The sequence below is a fragment of the Hypanus sabinus genome, chromosome 29 (assembly GCF_030144855.1).
Source record: "Hypanus sabinus isolate sHypSab1 chromosome 29, sHypSab1.hap1, whole genome shotgun sequence".
Lineage (NCBI taxonomy): Eukaryota > Metazoa > Chordata > Chondrichthyes > Myliobatiformes > Dasyatidae > Hypanus > Hypanus sabinus.
In genome coordinates, this window is record NC_082734.1 from 14,434,253 (window position 1) to 14,452,222 (window position 17,970).

At 45.9% G+C, this 17,970-nt stretch overlaps 1 protein-coding gene across 2 annotated transcripts in view; it reads left to right on the forward strand.

Moving 5' to 3' along the window:
- The window catches only part of l3mbtl2 (L3MBTL histone methyl-lysine binding protein 2), an 85,977-nt gene that overhangs the window by 49,954 nt on the left and 18,053 nt on the right, over window positions 1-17,970 (forward strand). For both annotated transcript variants that reach the window (XM_059953735.1, XM_059953736.1), the window contains exons 12-14: window positions 911-1,058; window positions 3,711-3,790; window positions 7,292-7,526. In XM_059953735.1, coding sequence (XP_059809718.1) covers window positions 911-1,058; window positions 3,711-3,790; window positions 7,292-7,526 — 463 coding nt within the window. The remainder of the gene's footprint in view (window positions 1-910; window positions 1,059-3,710; window positions 3,791-7,291; window positions 7,527-17,970) is intronic.

Sequence of the window (17,970 nt, forward strand, 5' to 3'; positions counted from 1 at the left end):
CTATTTTAGATATACTTGTTAAATTCTCCAACAGCAGGGGTGGGATTGAAATTTGTTTCCTGGATCTGTGCTATTTTACTGTGAAAAGGCACACACCAATATTCTATCCTTTTTTAAAAAAAACTATTCTTTATCTCCCTGAAGTCTGTTGCTATGGTTTATATCCAGTGCTGCAATTTTGATTTTCATATTATCTGTAAGCTTTGAATTTTTTACCCTGTACATTTCATATGTACCACACACACACACACACACACACACACACACACACACACACACACACACACACACACACACACACACACACACACACACACCATGTTAGATCTGTTTATTTTTCAATCCTTTGGGTTCTTCTGGGAGTCAAAAATGACCAGCAGTCTTAATTCCAAGATTTCAGTAAGCATATAAATACTAAGCAAAATAAATAGTTGGAAAAATAATGCTAAGAGGGGAATTAATGCTAAGACAAAGGACTAAAGAAAAAAAAGATGGCACTTTTGAAAAATGTGTTACTTTAATAGACAAGGTAAAGAAAATTCCTTAGAGATAAATTAGTTAGTAGGCTACATAATTAAAAATTACATCACATGGGTAATGTGCTAATACTTAGCCAATAAAAAATAAGAAAGGTGATTAAACCTTTGGTTTAGCTGCTATACCGCTTTCTGCCAGTGAGTGTGAAAAATACACAAGCTTGTTAATGGTATAAATCTTGTAAAAGCACTATTTTAAGAAAAACAGTGGTTTCCAATGCACTTGAAGTCTTTTTAAGTTCCTGGGCTTCAATTTTACTGAGATTTGATATTTAAATAGAGAACAAATAGTGCAAACTGTGCTATAATTGTTATCTGCTTCTAGACTAGTGCAATAGATGTGATGAATTGTTTCATGTCCCAATGAATGATAGGTGCTGTTAGATGGCTACCTGATGATTGGAATTGATGGCACTGAGGCTCCTGATGGATCAGACTGGTTCTGTTACCATGCATGTTCGTATTCCATCTTTCCTGTGGGATTCTGCAAGAAGAACGACATTGCATTAGTGCCTCCGCAAGGTGAGTTACTGTTATAACAATTGGACTTGATTGTAAGCTTGTTTTAAAACTTGCCAAATTAAGCATTCAATGTAGTAACCGGTATGATTAAATGAAATACAGAAATATGTCTTCGACCATAATTACCCTAACCTCCTGGAAGTCCATCAAGCACCCATTTATATCAATCCTACTCTCCCCACTTTCCCATGAACTTGGGAGTTTACCACTCAATAGCATACCAGGGCCAATTTACAGCAGCCAATTAACCTGCAAACCCTTTGAGATGTGGAAGGAAACTGGAACGCTTGGACAAATCCCATACAATCATGGAAAGGACATGCAATCTCCACACAAACAGCACCAGAGTCAGGATTTATGGAAATGCAAAGCAGCTACTCTACTGGCTGTACCACTGTTCTACTGTGTTTATTCATGATTCAGTTGGGTTAACCTTGCCCACATATTTCTTGTTCTAAAATCTTGTGCACTGTACTAGAATGTCTGTGTAGATTTTACTCGAGTGTTTGAATGACTCTGGAAGCCCCAACATTCTAACTTTGTGCTGCCTCATCATAAGTTTATTGGGCCTGTTTATGAGGAAGCCACTTATTTGGGACAACCCTTAAAGAACCAAAATAAATTGGGAAAATAGCCGGGATTCCCTTTGTTTATTTGGATCACTACGTTGTTTAGTTGGGGCAGGAGACTTGTTGAGCAGGTTCTAAATAACGCCAGTTGTGCCTACTTATGTGGACATTAGACACGATACTGTGCCAAAAGCAAACAGTTTTTAAATGGCATCAGTTGTGTGTGTTTATGCTGAAAGAACAGTGCTTGTTGGTGAGAAATAAGATGTAAGACTGTCAGAACTGCTTTGCTCACTGCAGTTTCAAGCATTCAGGCTTGGAAATGCCAGAAAAGGCCAGGAGTGAAAATGAAATGATTTCACTACTTCAACGAATTAGGGGAATTTGAAGGTATCGATAAATCCTCTTGAATGTTGTACCAAAATTGAAGATTTGGTGGATGCATTTGGCAATAGCATGATTTGAAAGCACTCTATTATCTGCACTAAGAGTGTGCTGATTTTGTTCATTGTGTAGACCGGATGAATTCTTCTGATAACAATTAGGAACTAATACATGGTTTTAGTGCTGCAGTAATATTAGTATGTTCTAATTTGTTCTGTATTTCATTTCAATACCTAATTTGTTACTCATTTTTATATACCTTTTTCTAATTATTTCCATGAAACTTGGGCTAATTAGAGTAGCTACTTAACTGGACCAAAATGTACCAGTCCTGATGAACCGAAAACCACCATAATTAAGCCATGATTTTCCAAAATGAACTTAGTTTGAGAATTATCCTTTTAATAAAGCAAACATGGCTATTATTTAACAAAACAGCAAAGAGTAGAAGAGAGTGGTAGGAATTTTTAAAGGTACAGGTAGAGTTTTACCAGTTTGGGGAACCTACACAAGTTTGTAAAGTACTGTAGTTGCCTACTAATTAAATCTTTTGTGGCAGTAACTAAATTAATAAGCAGGAGAAATACTTTATGTATGTTAGCTAGGTAGATTTTCAGAAGGTATGTAATAAGGTTCAATGTAGTTTGCTTCAAATAGAAAAAGTGATATCGGTGCCCAACAGGAGTAAGTGCTGGATTCCTAGTTATTCGCCATATTCATGAATAACTTGGATAACAAATCAATATCAAAGTTTGAAAATGATTGGTAAGAGACCAAGTGGCATGGATAGGACCATAGAATTATGTTAATATACTGGTAGAATGAATGAAACTGCAGTAGGTGAGCTTAATCACAAATGTCTGCAAGAGGAGCTATTTCAGACCTCAAAAAAAGGTACCTGAGAACCATTTTCTTATTCATAAACAAGTGTTGGGACACAAAACCAAAGGACTGAGGACTCCTATTAACAGAACACTCGATCAGGTAAAAGTAATAATGAAGAATTGTACCAGAATGTTTGTTAGTTTTCTTTGCTGGCCAGAAAAGGAAGAATATTTTGTTAATCTATGCAATGTTCTAGTTTGTTCACATCTGGAGTACCGTATTGAGTTCAGAGTACTATATCTTAGATGGAATCTGTTGATCTTGGAAGGACTGCAGTGCAGAATCATCAAAATGCTATTGTAGCTCCAGAGGTTGACCGTAAGTAGCGATTGCACAAGCTAGTCCCTGATATGCGGGGATGAAAGGGCAAGTCAGCATTTTAGGAGTCTCAAAAGAGTTAGTATAAATTTTATTTTTATTGTTAGGGGTGTGGAAGTTACTCAGAATTAACCACTTCACAAATGTCATAATAACATGGAAAAGCTAAGCAGTAGCTCAATAGAAATTGATGAGTTTTACCACCCATGGTATATTGAAGGATATGAAAGTAAGGTGGATTAGAATTTAAAATTTACATTGTTGTAATTTTATTGACTATAGACTAGAGTTAAATGGCTGATGGTCACTCCTATTCCTATATCCAATCCCATTGGCTTTTTCAGTGGAACTTTGAAAATGTTCAGTTTAGAAGTGGATGGCTGTCATTTACTAGGTGTCTTCTTGTGATGACATCTATTAATGCGCCCCTTGCACACATGTCTGATTTGAACCGTGTTTGATGCTGCTGGTAACGTTTTGCATTTTATGTTTATAGGTTATGAGAAAAATTTTGACTGGGAAACATATTTAATAGAGACTGACTCTGTGGCAGCCCCTGCACATCTCTTCATTCGGGTGAGTGATGAATATTGATTTCTTTTGTGATTAATTTCTTTCAATTCCCCTGACCATTGATTAATTGGACTTTGGTTGACATGTTGGACACAGAAGAGATTGCAGGTGCTAGAAACTTGAGTGGGCAGAAAATTTTTTTTTTAATTTTTGGAGAAGAGTATCAGGCTGCATTCATGGAAGCAGAAGAATGGCTAAAATTTCTGGTTGCGACCCTGCATCAGAACTACGGGTAAAGGGATGGCTTATAATAGAAAGTGATGGGGAGGCCTAACTGAAGCAAAGGCTGGCAGCCGGTGAGTGGTTAGGAGGAAGGTGTGAGAGGGCACAAAACTAGCTAACAGGGAGCTGGGGTGTATGTTTTTGGGGGTAGGGGGCTGGGAGTGGATTAGTAAACCTGGATGGATTGAAAGGAGTGAGAAAGAAGCTTGGGAAATGTAGGTGGCCTAAAATTAGCAAATTCATTGTTTATATCTTGGACTTTAGACTACCAAGGTGGAATATAAGGTGGCGTTCTTTTAGCTTGGCCTCACCCTGACAATGGACATTGTGGGTGTGAACCTGCTGAGTTCCTCCAGCTAGCTCTTTTTTTTTTCTTTGAAAACAATAGAAATGTTCAATAGATCACGGGGAACTTGTGGTGCTCCTAACACTTACCAAGTCCCACTCGACCTATACTCCTGTTTTTGGCTCCTGGTCTGGAAATCCCTCACGTCTCATCAATGTTCTTTCTCATTCTCAAGTCCCTCTGGCTTTACCCCTCCCCATTTCTGTTACTTCCTACAAGCCTCCAAAATCTCCGCTTTCCTCTGATTCTGGCTCCTTGCACAATGATGGGTGTATCTTCAATTGTGCCAGCGTGATCTCTGGAAATGCTGGCCGGTGGTATAGCGGCATCAGCACCACACTTTGAGGCAAATGGTCCTGCGTTTGAATCCAGCTGGCTCCTTGCACAATTTCCATCGTGCTGGGTTGAGTGTTGAGCTAGCAACTTGTAAAGAAAAACAGATTAAGTGCCAAAGAAATGGCAAGGAATAATCGGAGAGGGATAGCAATCTCTGAAAATGTTTCCCTAGGTCTTTCTGCTTCTCTGCTCTTTAAGACTTTCAATAAAACTCTCAACTTGTCCAGTTATATTTGTCCATGTTATACTTAGTTAATCTCATGTTTTAAAAAAAAAATCATCTTAGGGTGCCTTATTTATACCCGTCTGTCACTTCGAGCTGTGCCACTCCAGGAACCCCTGACAAACCTGATTAACTGGGTTGACTGACTGGGAGACCTAAGTCAGTCCGGATCAGGAGCAGCATCTCCAACACCATCACGCTGAGCATGGAGGCCCCTCAGGGCTGTGTGCTCGGTCCACTGTGCTGTTCACTCAACTGACCCACAACTGTATAGCAACACACAGCTCGAATCACATCATCAAGTTCGCCAATGACACGACCGTGATGGGTCACATCAGCCAGAACGACGAGTCAGCATACAGAGAGGAGGTGCAGCGGCTAACGGACTGGTGCAGAACCAACAGCTTGTCTCTGAAAGTGAACAAAACAAAAGAGATGGTTGTTGACTTCAGGAGAGCATGGAGTGACCACTCTCCGCTGAACATTGACGGTTCCTCCATTGAGGTTGTGAAGAGTACCAAATTTCTTGGTGTTCGCCTGGCGGAGAATCTCACCACATTCTACAGAGGAGAGCATCCTAAGCAGCTGCATCACTGCCTGGTTCGGGAATTGCACCATCTCGGATCACAAGACCCTGCAGCGGATAGTAAGGTCAGCTGAGAAGACCATTGGGGTCTCTCTTCCCGCTATTACAGACATTTATACCACACGCTGCACCTGCAAAGCTAACAGTATTGTGAAGGACCCCACGCACCCCTCACACAAACTCTTCTCCCTCCTGCCATCTGGCAAAAGGTACCGAAGCATTCAGGCTGTCACGACCAGACTGTGCAACAGTTTCTTCCCCCAAGCCATCAGACTCCTCAATACTCAGAGTCTAGACTGACATCTGCATCATTTATTATTATATTGAAATTTATCCTCTACTGAGCCTATTGTCTTGTTTATTGATTATTGTACTGCCCTGCATTGTTTTGTGCACTTGATGTAGTCCTGTGCAGGTCTGTAGTCCTTTCACGATATGTTTCTTATCATCATCATCATCATACTTATGTGCCGTGTTGTATGACGTGGGTGATTATGGCCTTTCACCATGATTGTTTCTGGCAAATTTTCCCACAGAAGTGGTTTACCATTGCCTTCTTCTGGGAAGTGTCTTTACAAGATGGGTGGCCCCAGCCAATTTCAATACTTTTCAGGGATTGTCTGCTTAGAGTCAATGGTTGCAAAACCAGGACTTGTGATGTGCGCTAGCTGCTCATACGACCATCCACCACCTGCTCCCTTGGCTTCACATGACCCCGTCAGGTTGCTAAGCAGGTGCTACACCTTGCCCAAGGCTGATCTTCAGGCTAGCAGATAGAAGGAGCACCTTACACCTCCTTTGCTGGAGACAGATCTCCACTCCACCTCACAATGTTTTGATATACATGTGGCAAATAAAGCTAATCTTCAATCTCTTTTGACTTTGCACATTGTCAGGTAGCTGTGTTTGGCCTACAGCACAGCTAGTTGTGGAGCATAGCTATTTTGTACTATAGGTTGCTGGATCCAGTATTTTTGATACCTTATAGAGTGAATTAAAGTTGCTAAAAACTGGCTTCTGTGATGGAGGGAATCGCGGTAGAGCAGATAAGAATCATCTTTTCAGTCATTCGGGTTGAATGTGTTTGAGTGAATCAGCCTCTTTTGCACACACATTCTGGGTTTGGGATGTACTTGGAGCCAAGACCTTACACTGGCTGTCCTCCACTGCTCACGACTGGATGTGGTAGGACTGCAAAGCTTTAGGTCGGATCTTTTGGTTATGCCATCATTTGGCTCTGTCTCAATGGTTCAAAGTTCAGTTTAATGTCAGAGAATGTATACAGTAATCCTTACTCTTTCCAGATATCCATAAGACGGGGGAAAACGTGCAAAGAATGAATGGCAGAAAAACATAAGAACCCCAAAGCCCTCCTCCCTCACCTCTCACCCTCCCCACACTTATTCATTATCAGAACCCCACCCCTGCCCCCACCATCCACTATGCAAGCAATATCAAGCCCCCAAAGACCATGATCTATCTTCCATCAAAAGCCACTGTTCATCTCAACAGCTCGACATCTCAACAGGCCCCCTCTCTCGCTAACAAGGGGGAGAGAGGGATTTCACTGGGGTGTTTGCTTTTGTAAGCTAGATAATTAAAATTATTGAGAGCTGCAAGGAAATTTGGATTTAATACCATGGAAATTTGGTTTCTAGCACTTGGAATGTCTAACTTGCAGACTTACAGTGCCAAAGGGAGCAACAATCATTATAACAATCATTAATGCTGTAATGATTTACAGAATTAGAAGTCTGTGATGTAATCCTAATTATCCTCATTGTTTGTCAGGACATTCCGTATCATGGTTTTGAACCTGGAATGAAACTGGAGGCTGTTGATCTGATGGAGCCTCGCTTAATCTGTGTGGCCACCATCACACGAGTGGTGAACCGCTTGTTGAGGATCCATTTCGATGGGTGGGATGACGAGTATGATCAGTGGGTAGACTGCGAATCACCTGATGTGTATCCAGTAGGCTGGTGTGAACTGACTGGTTACCAGCTCCAAGCACCTGTAGCACCAGGTAAGATTTTTTTTTAAATGTCATTTTGTACTAGAAAAGGGAGGAATATGTTTGGTTCTCACATTGACGAGGGTTGAGGGTCACGGGATCTCAGGAATGAATTGGTTAGATTATAAAGAGCATTGATGGTTCTGGGCCTGACCTAGAAAGAGTGGACATGGAGAAGATGTTTCCTATGGAGGGGGAGTCTAGGACCAGAGGGCACAGTCTCAAAATACAAGGACATACCTTTAGAACAGAGATTATTTAGTCAGAAGCCTGTGGATACCAAGACATTCGGTATATTTAAAGCAGACGTTCATAGGTTCTCGGTAAGTAAGGGCAAAAAGGGTTACAGGGAGAAGGCAAGAGAATGGATTGAGAGGGACAATAGTTTGACAATTTTGAATGTTGGAACAGAATCAATGGGCTGAATGGCCTAATTCTGCTCCTATGTTTTATGTCTTATAAGTATTATCTTGTTACTCCCATATTACATCAGTAACTTAAGTGGTCTTACTCTTTGTGATTTTTATAAATGACCTGGATGAGGAAGTGGAGGGATGGGTTAGTAAGTTTGCTGATGACACAAAGGTTGGAGGTGTTGTGGATAGTGTGGAGGGCTTACAGCGGGATTTTGATAAGATGCAAAACTGGGGTGAGAAGTGGCAGATGGAGTTCAACCCAGATAAGTGTGAAGTGGTTCATATTGGTAGGTCAAATATGATGGCAGAATATAGTATTAATGGTAAGACTCCTGGCAGTGTGGAGGATCAGAGGCATCTTGGGGTCCGAGTCCATAGGACGCTCAAAGCAGCTGCACAGGTTGACTCTGTGGTTAAGAAGGCATACGGTGAATTGGCCTTATCAATCATGGAGTTGAATTTGGGAGCCGAGAGGTAATGTTGCAGCTATATAGGACTCTGTTCAGATCCCATTTGGAGTACTCTGCTCAGTTCTGGCTGCCTTACTATAGGAGGATGTGGAAGCCGTAGAAAGGGTGCAGAGGAGATTTACAAGGATGTTGCCTGGATTGGGGAGCATGCCTTATGAGAATAGGTTGAGTGAACTCGGCCTTTTCTCCTTGGAGTGATGGAGGATGAGAGGTGACCACATTGAGGTGTATAAGATGATGAGAGGCATAGATCGGTGGATAGTCAGAGGCTTTTTCCCAAGACTGAAATGGTTGCCACAAGAGGACACAGGTTTAAGGTGCTGGGGAGTAGGTACAGAGATATCAGAGGTGTTATTTACTCACAAAGTGGTGAGTGCGTGGAATGGGCTGCCGGCAACGGTGGTGGAGGCGGATACGATAAGGTCTTTTAAGAGACTTTTAGATTGATACATGGAGCTTAGTAAAATAGAGGGCTCTAGGTAAGCCTAGTAATTTCTAAGGTAGGGACATGTTCGGCACAACTTTGTGGGCCAAAGGGCCTGTATTGTGCTGTAGGTTTTCTATGTTTCCATAACTCTATGTTTCCTTCCATAACTATTTTAAGTTATTGAATTGCATGTGGTTCACCCTCAGGCAGGGTCTCTGATCATTTCTGGTTGTGACTTAGTGGTATACTTGTTTGGGCATTCAAACCTCACGTTGGAGATTTGAGTGTGGAAATAGCTTGACACTCCACTGCAGAAGTGGAAGAGTGTTATATGGTCTCTCGTCTTGGAGAAGTGTTAAATTGAGACCCTGAATATCTTCTAAGGTGATTTTTTTTTAAAAAAACACCATAATAGTGATTTATAAAGGAGCAGGGTTAGATAATGGAAGGCAGTAGTTCTCACCAATGTCCAAGGGAAAAAAAATTAATCTTCAGTTAATCACAAACTTATCGGAATCAGGTTTATTATCATCGGCATGTGTCATGAAATTTGTTAACAATTAAATACATAATATAGAAGAAGAAATACATAAATAAACCAATTACAGTATATGCATATTGAATAGATTAAAAATTATGCAAAAACAAAAATAATCTATATTTAAAAAGTGAGGTACTGTTCACAGGATCAATGTCCATTTAGGAATTGGATGGCAGAGGGGAAGAAGCTGTTCCTGAATCGCTGAGTGTGTGCCTTCAAACTTCTGTACCTCCTACCTGATGGTAACAATGAGAAAAGGGCACGCCTGGGTGCTGGGGGTCCTTAATAATGGACGCTGCCTTTCTGAGACACCACTCCTTGAAGATGCCCTGTGTACTTTGTAGGCTAGTACCCAAGATGGAGCCGACTAAATTTACAACCCTCCGCAGCTTCTTTCAGTCCTGTGCAGTGCCCCCCCCCCCCCCCATACCAAACTTGATATCTCGGTGTTGTTGCAAAAGAGATGTTGCATTGCTTCCATGAATTTATCAATCTGTAGCGGTGTGCTACACGCAGCGCTAAAATTACGACACGGAGTCGGTAACTGCAGTCGAAGGAAAAACTTTATTCGAAATCCTCAGCCTCACTTTTAAGCCTCTCTCGACCTGCCCCCCGTGGCGCACAGGCTCCAAAGCTCTGTGCTCGCAAACCCCCGTAGGCTATCTAATTGTGAGCCGGTTCGGATGTGCCAGGAAACGGGTCACCACATAACCACCCCCCCCCCCCCCCCCCCAGAACCGGCGATACACCCCCCAATGTCCACAGTCTGGGCCAGAACCTGCTTGGGAGGTCGGCCTCTGCGCCGAGGTGCCGGAAACTCGGCCGGTTGCGCCAGGTCCACATGGGCCGGTTCGAGGCGGTTCACTGTGAAAACCTCCTCTTTCCCCCCAACGTCCAGCACGAACGTGGACCCGTTGTTCCGGAGCACCATAAACGGCCCCTCGTATGGCCGCTGCAGCGGTGGCCGATGCCCGCCCCTTCGTACAAACACAAACTTACAGTTCTGTAGGTCTTTGGGTACGCAGGTCGGGTGCCGCCCGTGCTGTGAAGTGGGTATGGGGGCCAGGTTACCGAGCTTCTCGCGTAGTCTGCCCAGGGCTGCTGCGGAATCTTCCTCTTGCCCCCGTGGGGCTGGTAGGAACTCCCCAGGGACAACCAGGGGCGCGCCGTATACCAACTCGGCCGACGAGGCGTGCAGGTAGTCCTTGGGCGCTGTGCGGATGCCGAGTAGAACCCAGGAAAGCTCGTCCGCCTAGTTGGCTCCTCGCAGGCGGGCCATGAGGGCCGACTTCAGGTGACGGTGGAAACGCTCCACTAGCCCGTTCGACTGTGGGTGGTAGGCAGTTATGTGGTGCAGCTGAGTCCCCAAAAGGCTGGCCATAGCTGACCACAGGCTGGAGGTGAACTGGGCGCCTCTGTCAGAGGTAATGTGGGCTGGTACACCAAAGCGAGATATCCAGGTGGTGATCAGGGCTCGGGCGCAAGATTCGGAGGTGGTGTCGGTGAGCGGGACCGCCTCTGGCCATCTTGTGAACCGGTCCACGATAGTCAGGAGGCTGCGACACTGGCAGGGGGCCCACGATATCCACATGAATGTGGTCGAAACGCCGGTGGGCGGGGTGGAACTGCTGCGGTGGGGCTTTGGTGTGCCGCTGCACCTTGGCCGTCTGGCAGTGCATGCACGTTTTAGCCCATTCACTGACCTGTTTGCGGAGTCCGTGCCAAACGAACCTGCTGGAAACCATCCGGACAGTTGTCCGGATGGAGGGATGCGCCAAGTTATGAATGGAGTCGAAAACACGGCGCCGCCAGGCTGTCGGGACGACAGGACGGGGCTGGCCGGTGGCGACGTCACAGAGTAGGGTCCTCTCACCCGGGCCTACGGGGAGGTCCTGGAGCTGCAAACCGGAGACTGCGGTTCTGTAACTCGGAATCTCCTCATCCGCCTGCTGCGCCTCTGCCAGTGCCTCAAAGTCTACCCCTTGGGAAAGGGCATGAACGGTAGGGCGAGAGAGCGCATCCGCCACGACATTGTCCTTACCCGAGACGTGCCGGACATCCGTCGTGTATTCAGAGATGTAGGACAGGTGGCGTTGCTGGCGGGACGACCAGGGGTCGGACGCTTTCGTAAACGCAAAGGTAAGAGGTTTGTGGTCCGTGAACGCGGTGAAGGGCCGACCTTCTAGGAAGTACCTGAAATGCCGGATTGCCAGGTAGAGCGCCAACAGTTCCCGGTCGAAAGCACTGTACTTGAGCTCGGGCGGCCGCAGGTGTTTGCTGAAAAACGCCAGGGGTTGCCAGTGACCTGCGATGAGTTGCTCCAGCACCCCACCGACTGCGTTGTTAGATGCGTCCACTGTGAGGGCGGTAGGGGCGTCCATTCTGGGATGTACTAGCATCGCGGCGTTCGCCAAAGCTTCCTTCGTTTGACCGAAAGCGGCGGCGGACTCCTCGTCCCAGGTAATGTCCTTGCTCGGACCCGACATCAGGGCGAACAGGGGGCGCATGATCCGGGCAGCGGAAGGGAGGAAGCGGTGGTAGAAATTGACCATACCTACGAATTCCTGAAGGCCTTTGATCGTGGTGGGTCGGGGAAAGTGGCGGACCGCATCTACCTTAGCAGGCAGAGGGGTTGCCCCGTCTTTAGTAATCCTGTGGCCCAGGAAGTCAATGGTATCAAGTCCGAACTGGCATTTGGTGGGGTTGATTATAAGACCGTACTCACTCAGTCAGGCGCAGAGTTGACGGAGGTGGGACAGATGCTCCTGACGACTGCTGCTGGCTATGAGGATGTCATCCAAATAGATGAACGCGAAGTCCAGGTCCCGTCCCACCGCGTCCATTAACCGCTGGAACGTCTGTGCGGCATTCTTCAGGCCGAACGACATGCGGAGGAACTCGAAAAGGCCAAACGGGGTGATGAGAGCCGTTTTGGGGACGTCGTCAGGATGCATCGGGATTTGATGGTACCCTCGGACGAGGTCTACCTTGGAGAAGATCCGTGCGCCGTGCAGGTTTGCTGCAAAGTCCTGAATGTGCGGCACAGGGTAGCGGTCCGGTGTGGTAGCCTCGTTCAGCCTGCGGTAGTCGCCGCATGGTCTCCAGCCTCCCGTCGCTTTGGGCACCATGTGCAGGGGGGAGGCCCATGGGCTGTCGGACCGCCGGATGATCCCCAATTCCTCCATCCTCTGGAACTCCTCCTTCGCCAGTCGGAGCTTGTCCGGGGGAAGCCGCCGAGCGCGGGCATGGAGGGGTGGTCCCTGGGTCGGGATGTGGTGCTGTATGCCGTGCCTAGGCATGGCCGCTGTGAACTGCGGTGCCAGAACCGATGGGAAATCCGCCAGGACCCTGGTGAAGTCGTTGTCGGACAGCGTGATGGAGCCGAGGTGAGGGGCTGGCAACTGGGCTGCACCCAGGGAGAACGTCTGAAAGGTCTCGGTGTGTACCAGTCTCTTCCTGGGCAGGTCGACCAGTAGGCTGTGAGCCCGCAAAAAATCCGCACCCAGAAGCGGTTGGGCTACGGCGGCCAGTGTGAAGTCCCACGTGAACTGGCTGGAGCCGAACTGTAGCTGCACCTGACGGGTGCCATAGGTCCTTACTGTGCTGCCATTCACAGCCCTCAGGGGGGGACCCGGTGCCCTGCTGCGGGTGTCGTAACTCGTCGGAGGTAAAACGCTGATCTCAGCCCCAGTATCGACAAAAAACCGGCGTCCCGACCTTCTATCCCACACATACAGGAGGCTATCCTGATGGCCAGCCGCCGTAGCCATCAGCGGCAGCTGGCCCTGGCGTTTCCCAGGAACTTGCAGGGCGGGCGACAACGGCGGGCTTCTGCGCTCCACCGCAGGTGGTAGAAACACCAGTGTTCATTGGGCCGGGGGTTGGCGGGCTCTGCGGCCAGGCCTGGACTGGTTTGCTGCTGGGAGCGTGGCTGGGAGATCTGTGCGATGGACGCCCCGCTCACCTTTTTGGCGTTCCACAGCAAGTCCGCCCAGGCTGCCACCTTCCGGGGGTCACTGAAATCCACGTCGGACAGCAGCAGGCGTATGTCCTCGGGCAGCTGCTCCAGGAATGCCTGCTCAAACATGAAGCAGGGTGTGTGTCCGTCGGCGAGAGACAACATCTCATTCATTAAATCCGATGGAGGTCTGTCGCCCAAGCCTTCCAGGTGCAGTAAACGGGCAGCCCGCTCGCGCCGTGAGAGTCCGAAAGTCCTGAGGAGCAGGGCTTTGAATTCCGTGTACTTGCCGTCTGCCGGGGGTGACTGTTCGAACTCCGCGACCTGGGCCTCTGTGTCCTGGTCGAGGGAGCTCACCACGTAGTAGTAGCGGGTGTCTTCTGAGGTGATCTGGCGAACGTGGAATTGGGCTTCGGCTTGCTGGAACCATAGGTTCGGGCGCTGAGTCCAGAAGCCCGGCAGTTTCAACGAAACCGCATGAACAGAGGCGGCGTCGGTCATTTCTGGTCCAAAAATCGTTTGGACCGTCGGGGTCACCAATTGTAGCGGTGTGCTACACGCAGCACTAAAATTACGACACGGAGTCGGTAACTGCAGTCGAAGGAAAAACTTTATTCGAAATCCTCAGCCTCACTTTTAAGCCTCTCTCGACCTGCCCCCCGTGGCGCAGAGGCTCCAAAGCTCTGTGCTCGCAAACCCCCATAGGCTATCTAATTGTGAGCCGGTTCGGATGTGCCAGGAAATGGGTCGCCACAAATCCATGTTTTATGTGCAGCTATGCCTATAAATTGCCTTTAGAAGTCATTGTTCACAAAGAGTGCTACATAAATGTGTCTCATGTCATTCCCTGTGCTTCGTCCTGTGAGACCATCTCATTATTTAAGGATGTGGAGGCAGCCAGTGATGTCCAATTTGTGTGTTCATTATCAACTCCCACATAAAATTCTGGTCTCCATTGAATTCATCCCAGCCATCAGTACAGATTTAACCTGACAATTATTTTTCTTTTTGGCGTTGTGCTGTGATTAAACTCACTGTTCTAATCCTCAAATGCTTCATTGCTTCCAAGTAACTTTGCTTCCTCCAGCCCTTCCTTCACTTTTGTCATTGGCTAAAAGAATTTCTTTAGCTGGAGGGTGGTGTATCTGTGGAATCCACTGGTGCGGACGGCTTTGGGATATACCCAAGTCATTGGGTATATCTAAAGCAGAAGTTGATAGGTTCTTGATTAGTGAGGATGTCAAAGGTTTGCAGGGAGAAGGCAGGAGAATGGGGTTGAGGGGAATAATAAATCAGCCATGTAGAATGGTGGAGCAAACTGGATGGGCAGAATAGCCTAATTCTGCTTCTATGACTTAAGGTTTTATGGTCATCATATACTGGAGGCTAAATGCCCTAAACGGACTCCTGCTAACCTGCAACTGCTCCCAACCTGTCTTGTGTATTAAAAATCCATTCCCTTCTCAGCTGTTGGTTATCTTCATGTCTGCGAACCATTCTTCAGTTCTGCCTCCTACAGTCCAAGATGTTCCACTGCTTTGATTCTGGCCACTTGAGTTACTTAACCCCTTTTGATCACTTGTGGGTAACTGAGCTTAACAGAGCCTTCATCATGTTCTTTGAAATAGTTTTGCTGAGAGTTTTAGACTTTACGGCTGTCTTGAAAAATCTATAGCATGCGATGAGGCTTTTCTTCTTTCCCTCTGACGTCTACCAGTCCAGCTTGGTATCTGTATAAAAGTGACAGATTTGAAAGGCTACATATCCAGTTTATCCCATGTGATTGTACAAATTTTGATGGAATATGTCCTGCCCTCTTCTCCCACCTCAATGTATTCAGTGAATTGACTTCCATTGTACAGGCAGGGAATTTGTTCCACAGTTCCCTGTTCTCATGGAGGAAAGCCACCTCTGGACATCTAATCCAGATCTCCCTTTTAGAATCCTTGAAGTTTTGGCCTCTGTTGCTACATTTCTCTTGTATCTGAAATGAACCATGTATGCAAGCATGATTCAACCCCCTTAAGATCTAAAAAACAAATTATCTCTTGAATCTCTACTTTATTTATGAAAACTTTTGTAAAGTTTGTGTAAGTTTAAGTTTTTGAAGAGTGAGATTTGAACCATGTAAGCCTACTGTTGGCCTTTCTGAATCAGTGGACTTCTTTAGAAGAGAAATCATCTAGCAGTCACTTCTGACAAGTGCCTGCAAGAATCATTCTGCTCATCCTGGAAGTGGAATGGGTGTTAGTGTGCAGTTTAGCTAAAAGCTAAAGAGAATGGCTTCAGGTTAATAATATTCTTTTGATGAAGCTTTAGTCTTGCAGGATACCAATATTCCCAGAATAGCTGTTCATTGAATGCAGATCTGATTGTAACCAGCGTAGACACTCAGTGTAGAGATGCCATTTTAATGGTGCCTCTTGCCAGCCAGGGTAAATATGGGAGGTTTAATGTAGGACTAAATAGTCTTGCTGGGGAGAGAACGCCAGCCAATACAGGATATATTTAAACTAGGGAGCAGCCATAAATCTGTAAGTATTCAAAGTAATTAATCTGAATGTTTTTTCAAGCAAAATGTTGGACAGCTGAGTCTTATCTGCAGTAATTCCACTGCCTAATGAGAACCCCGTGGGGGCTGGGGGGGGGAAGAGGTTGGTTTCATGTGTCCTGCATAACTGTGCAACTGTGCCAGGTGTATCTCCAGTTGTTCAAATCAGAGTTCAGGGTTTTGGAAATCCGGTAGCATCTTAAGTTACAGCAAGGCGGAGGGCTCCTGGAGCATGTTCAATGGGGGAGGTGATGCAATCATGAAAATGGTTTTCGTTCAAAAAGGGAGTGTGACGGCAAACCTCTGAAGTGAAATGTGGCAAAGCTGCTCTGCAAGGGGGAAGCAGAGAAATCCTGCAGCTCATGTCAACAGAACTCTCGAGGTAGCAAGCCCGGTGGCTAAGAAACCATCGGTAAAGTACAGACTATGCCACAGAAGGTGGATGTACTGGTCATCACAAATTAGCACAGCTAGTATACCTGTTTGCTCACAGCCCCAGTTACTTGGATTTAATCCTGACCTTGGGTGCTCTCTGTGTGTATTTCCCCTGGAACTTTGTGGGTTTCCTCCAGAGGTCCATGTGTTGATATGTGTTTCACATTGGCCACTGTGAAATTGCCTCTGGTGTGCGAGTGGTACAATCTCGGGGGCAGGTTGGAGGATTGATGGGAGTTAGGGGAGGAATAACAAGGGACGAGGGGATGGGCACTTGATGAATGTGGACTGGGTGGCCACAGGACCTGTTTCTGTGCTGTTTTAGTCCAATGGAGGAATATAGTAGTACAGGAGAGGGTGTAAAGTAGATTAAGCTGCATGTTCCAAAACTGGAGAACTGTAGTTAAGGGAAAAGATCAGCTATTCTGAGCATATTTACTTTGGAACAGAGGAGTAGAAGAGGAGCTTTAAGTAAAATTTGTAAAATTATTTCACTTGGAGAGCATGAGAGACATAGATTTGTACATTGTTGTTAGGAGTAGAGTTGAAGGTTGGTGGGGGGGTGGAGGAGCAAGATTATCCAACAAGAACTAGGTCCTGAATCAAAGGCAGAATCCCTCGTTGTATTTCCAAAAGATATGGATGAGCTCTTAATATGTCATGACATCCAAAGCCAATAAGCAGAATTCCTACAATCAATCTAACCCTTCCCTCCAATTTTCTGTCATCATGTGTCTATCTAAGACAGGGATTCCCAACCTTTTTCTCATGCCATAGACCAACACCATTAAGCAAAGTGTCTGTGGACCGCAGGTTGAGAACCCCTCAACTCTTAAATGCCCCTAATGAATCTGCCTCCACCACTGCCCCTGGCCATCCAAATGATCTATTCCTCTTGTCATCTTATACGACTCCTTCGTTCCAAAGAGAAAAGCCCTAACATCTCACCTATTTTCATAACACATCCCTCTACTACAGGCAGAATCCTGGTAAAGCTCCTCTACACCTTCTCTACAGCTTCCAAGTTGACATTGTTTCTGTCAGGCAGAGTAGGGAAGAGCTGGAGATATGAAGGTGTAATTGTTTTCATTGACTGATTTAAGGATAAACTAAACAAATGAATGGGAATAACTGGAAACATCGACCAAAATACAGATACGCAAAGTGGCCTCATTCAATGTCTCTTTTGATAATATTGATCAGTATTGACATCTCTAATATTAATTGGCTCCTCCTTAATTTAGATGGGGCAGAATTTGTTAAATGTGTCCAGGAAGGTTTCCTGACACTATATATGAAGAAGCCAACTGGAGGAGAGGCCATGCTGGATCTAGTACTAGGCAGTGAGCCTGATCAGGTGGCAGCTTTCTCAGTGGATGAGCATAGCATCCTTAAACCTTTAGCATAGCCTTGCACAAGGATAAGAGTAGATGGTATGGGAAGGTATTTAACTGGGGGATGGTGTGTTATGATGCTATTAGGCAGGAACTTGGGTCTATAAATTGGAAGCAGATGTTCTTGGGAAAATGTGGAGGATGTTTAAGGAGCGCTTACATAGGGTTCTGGATAAGTTTGAGGCAGGGAAATGTTATTTTAACAAGAGAGGTGGAACATTTAATCACGAGGAAGTAGGAAGCATACTTAAGATTTAGGATAAA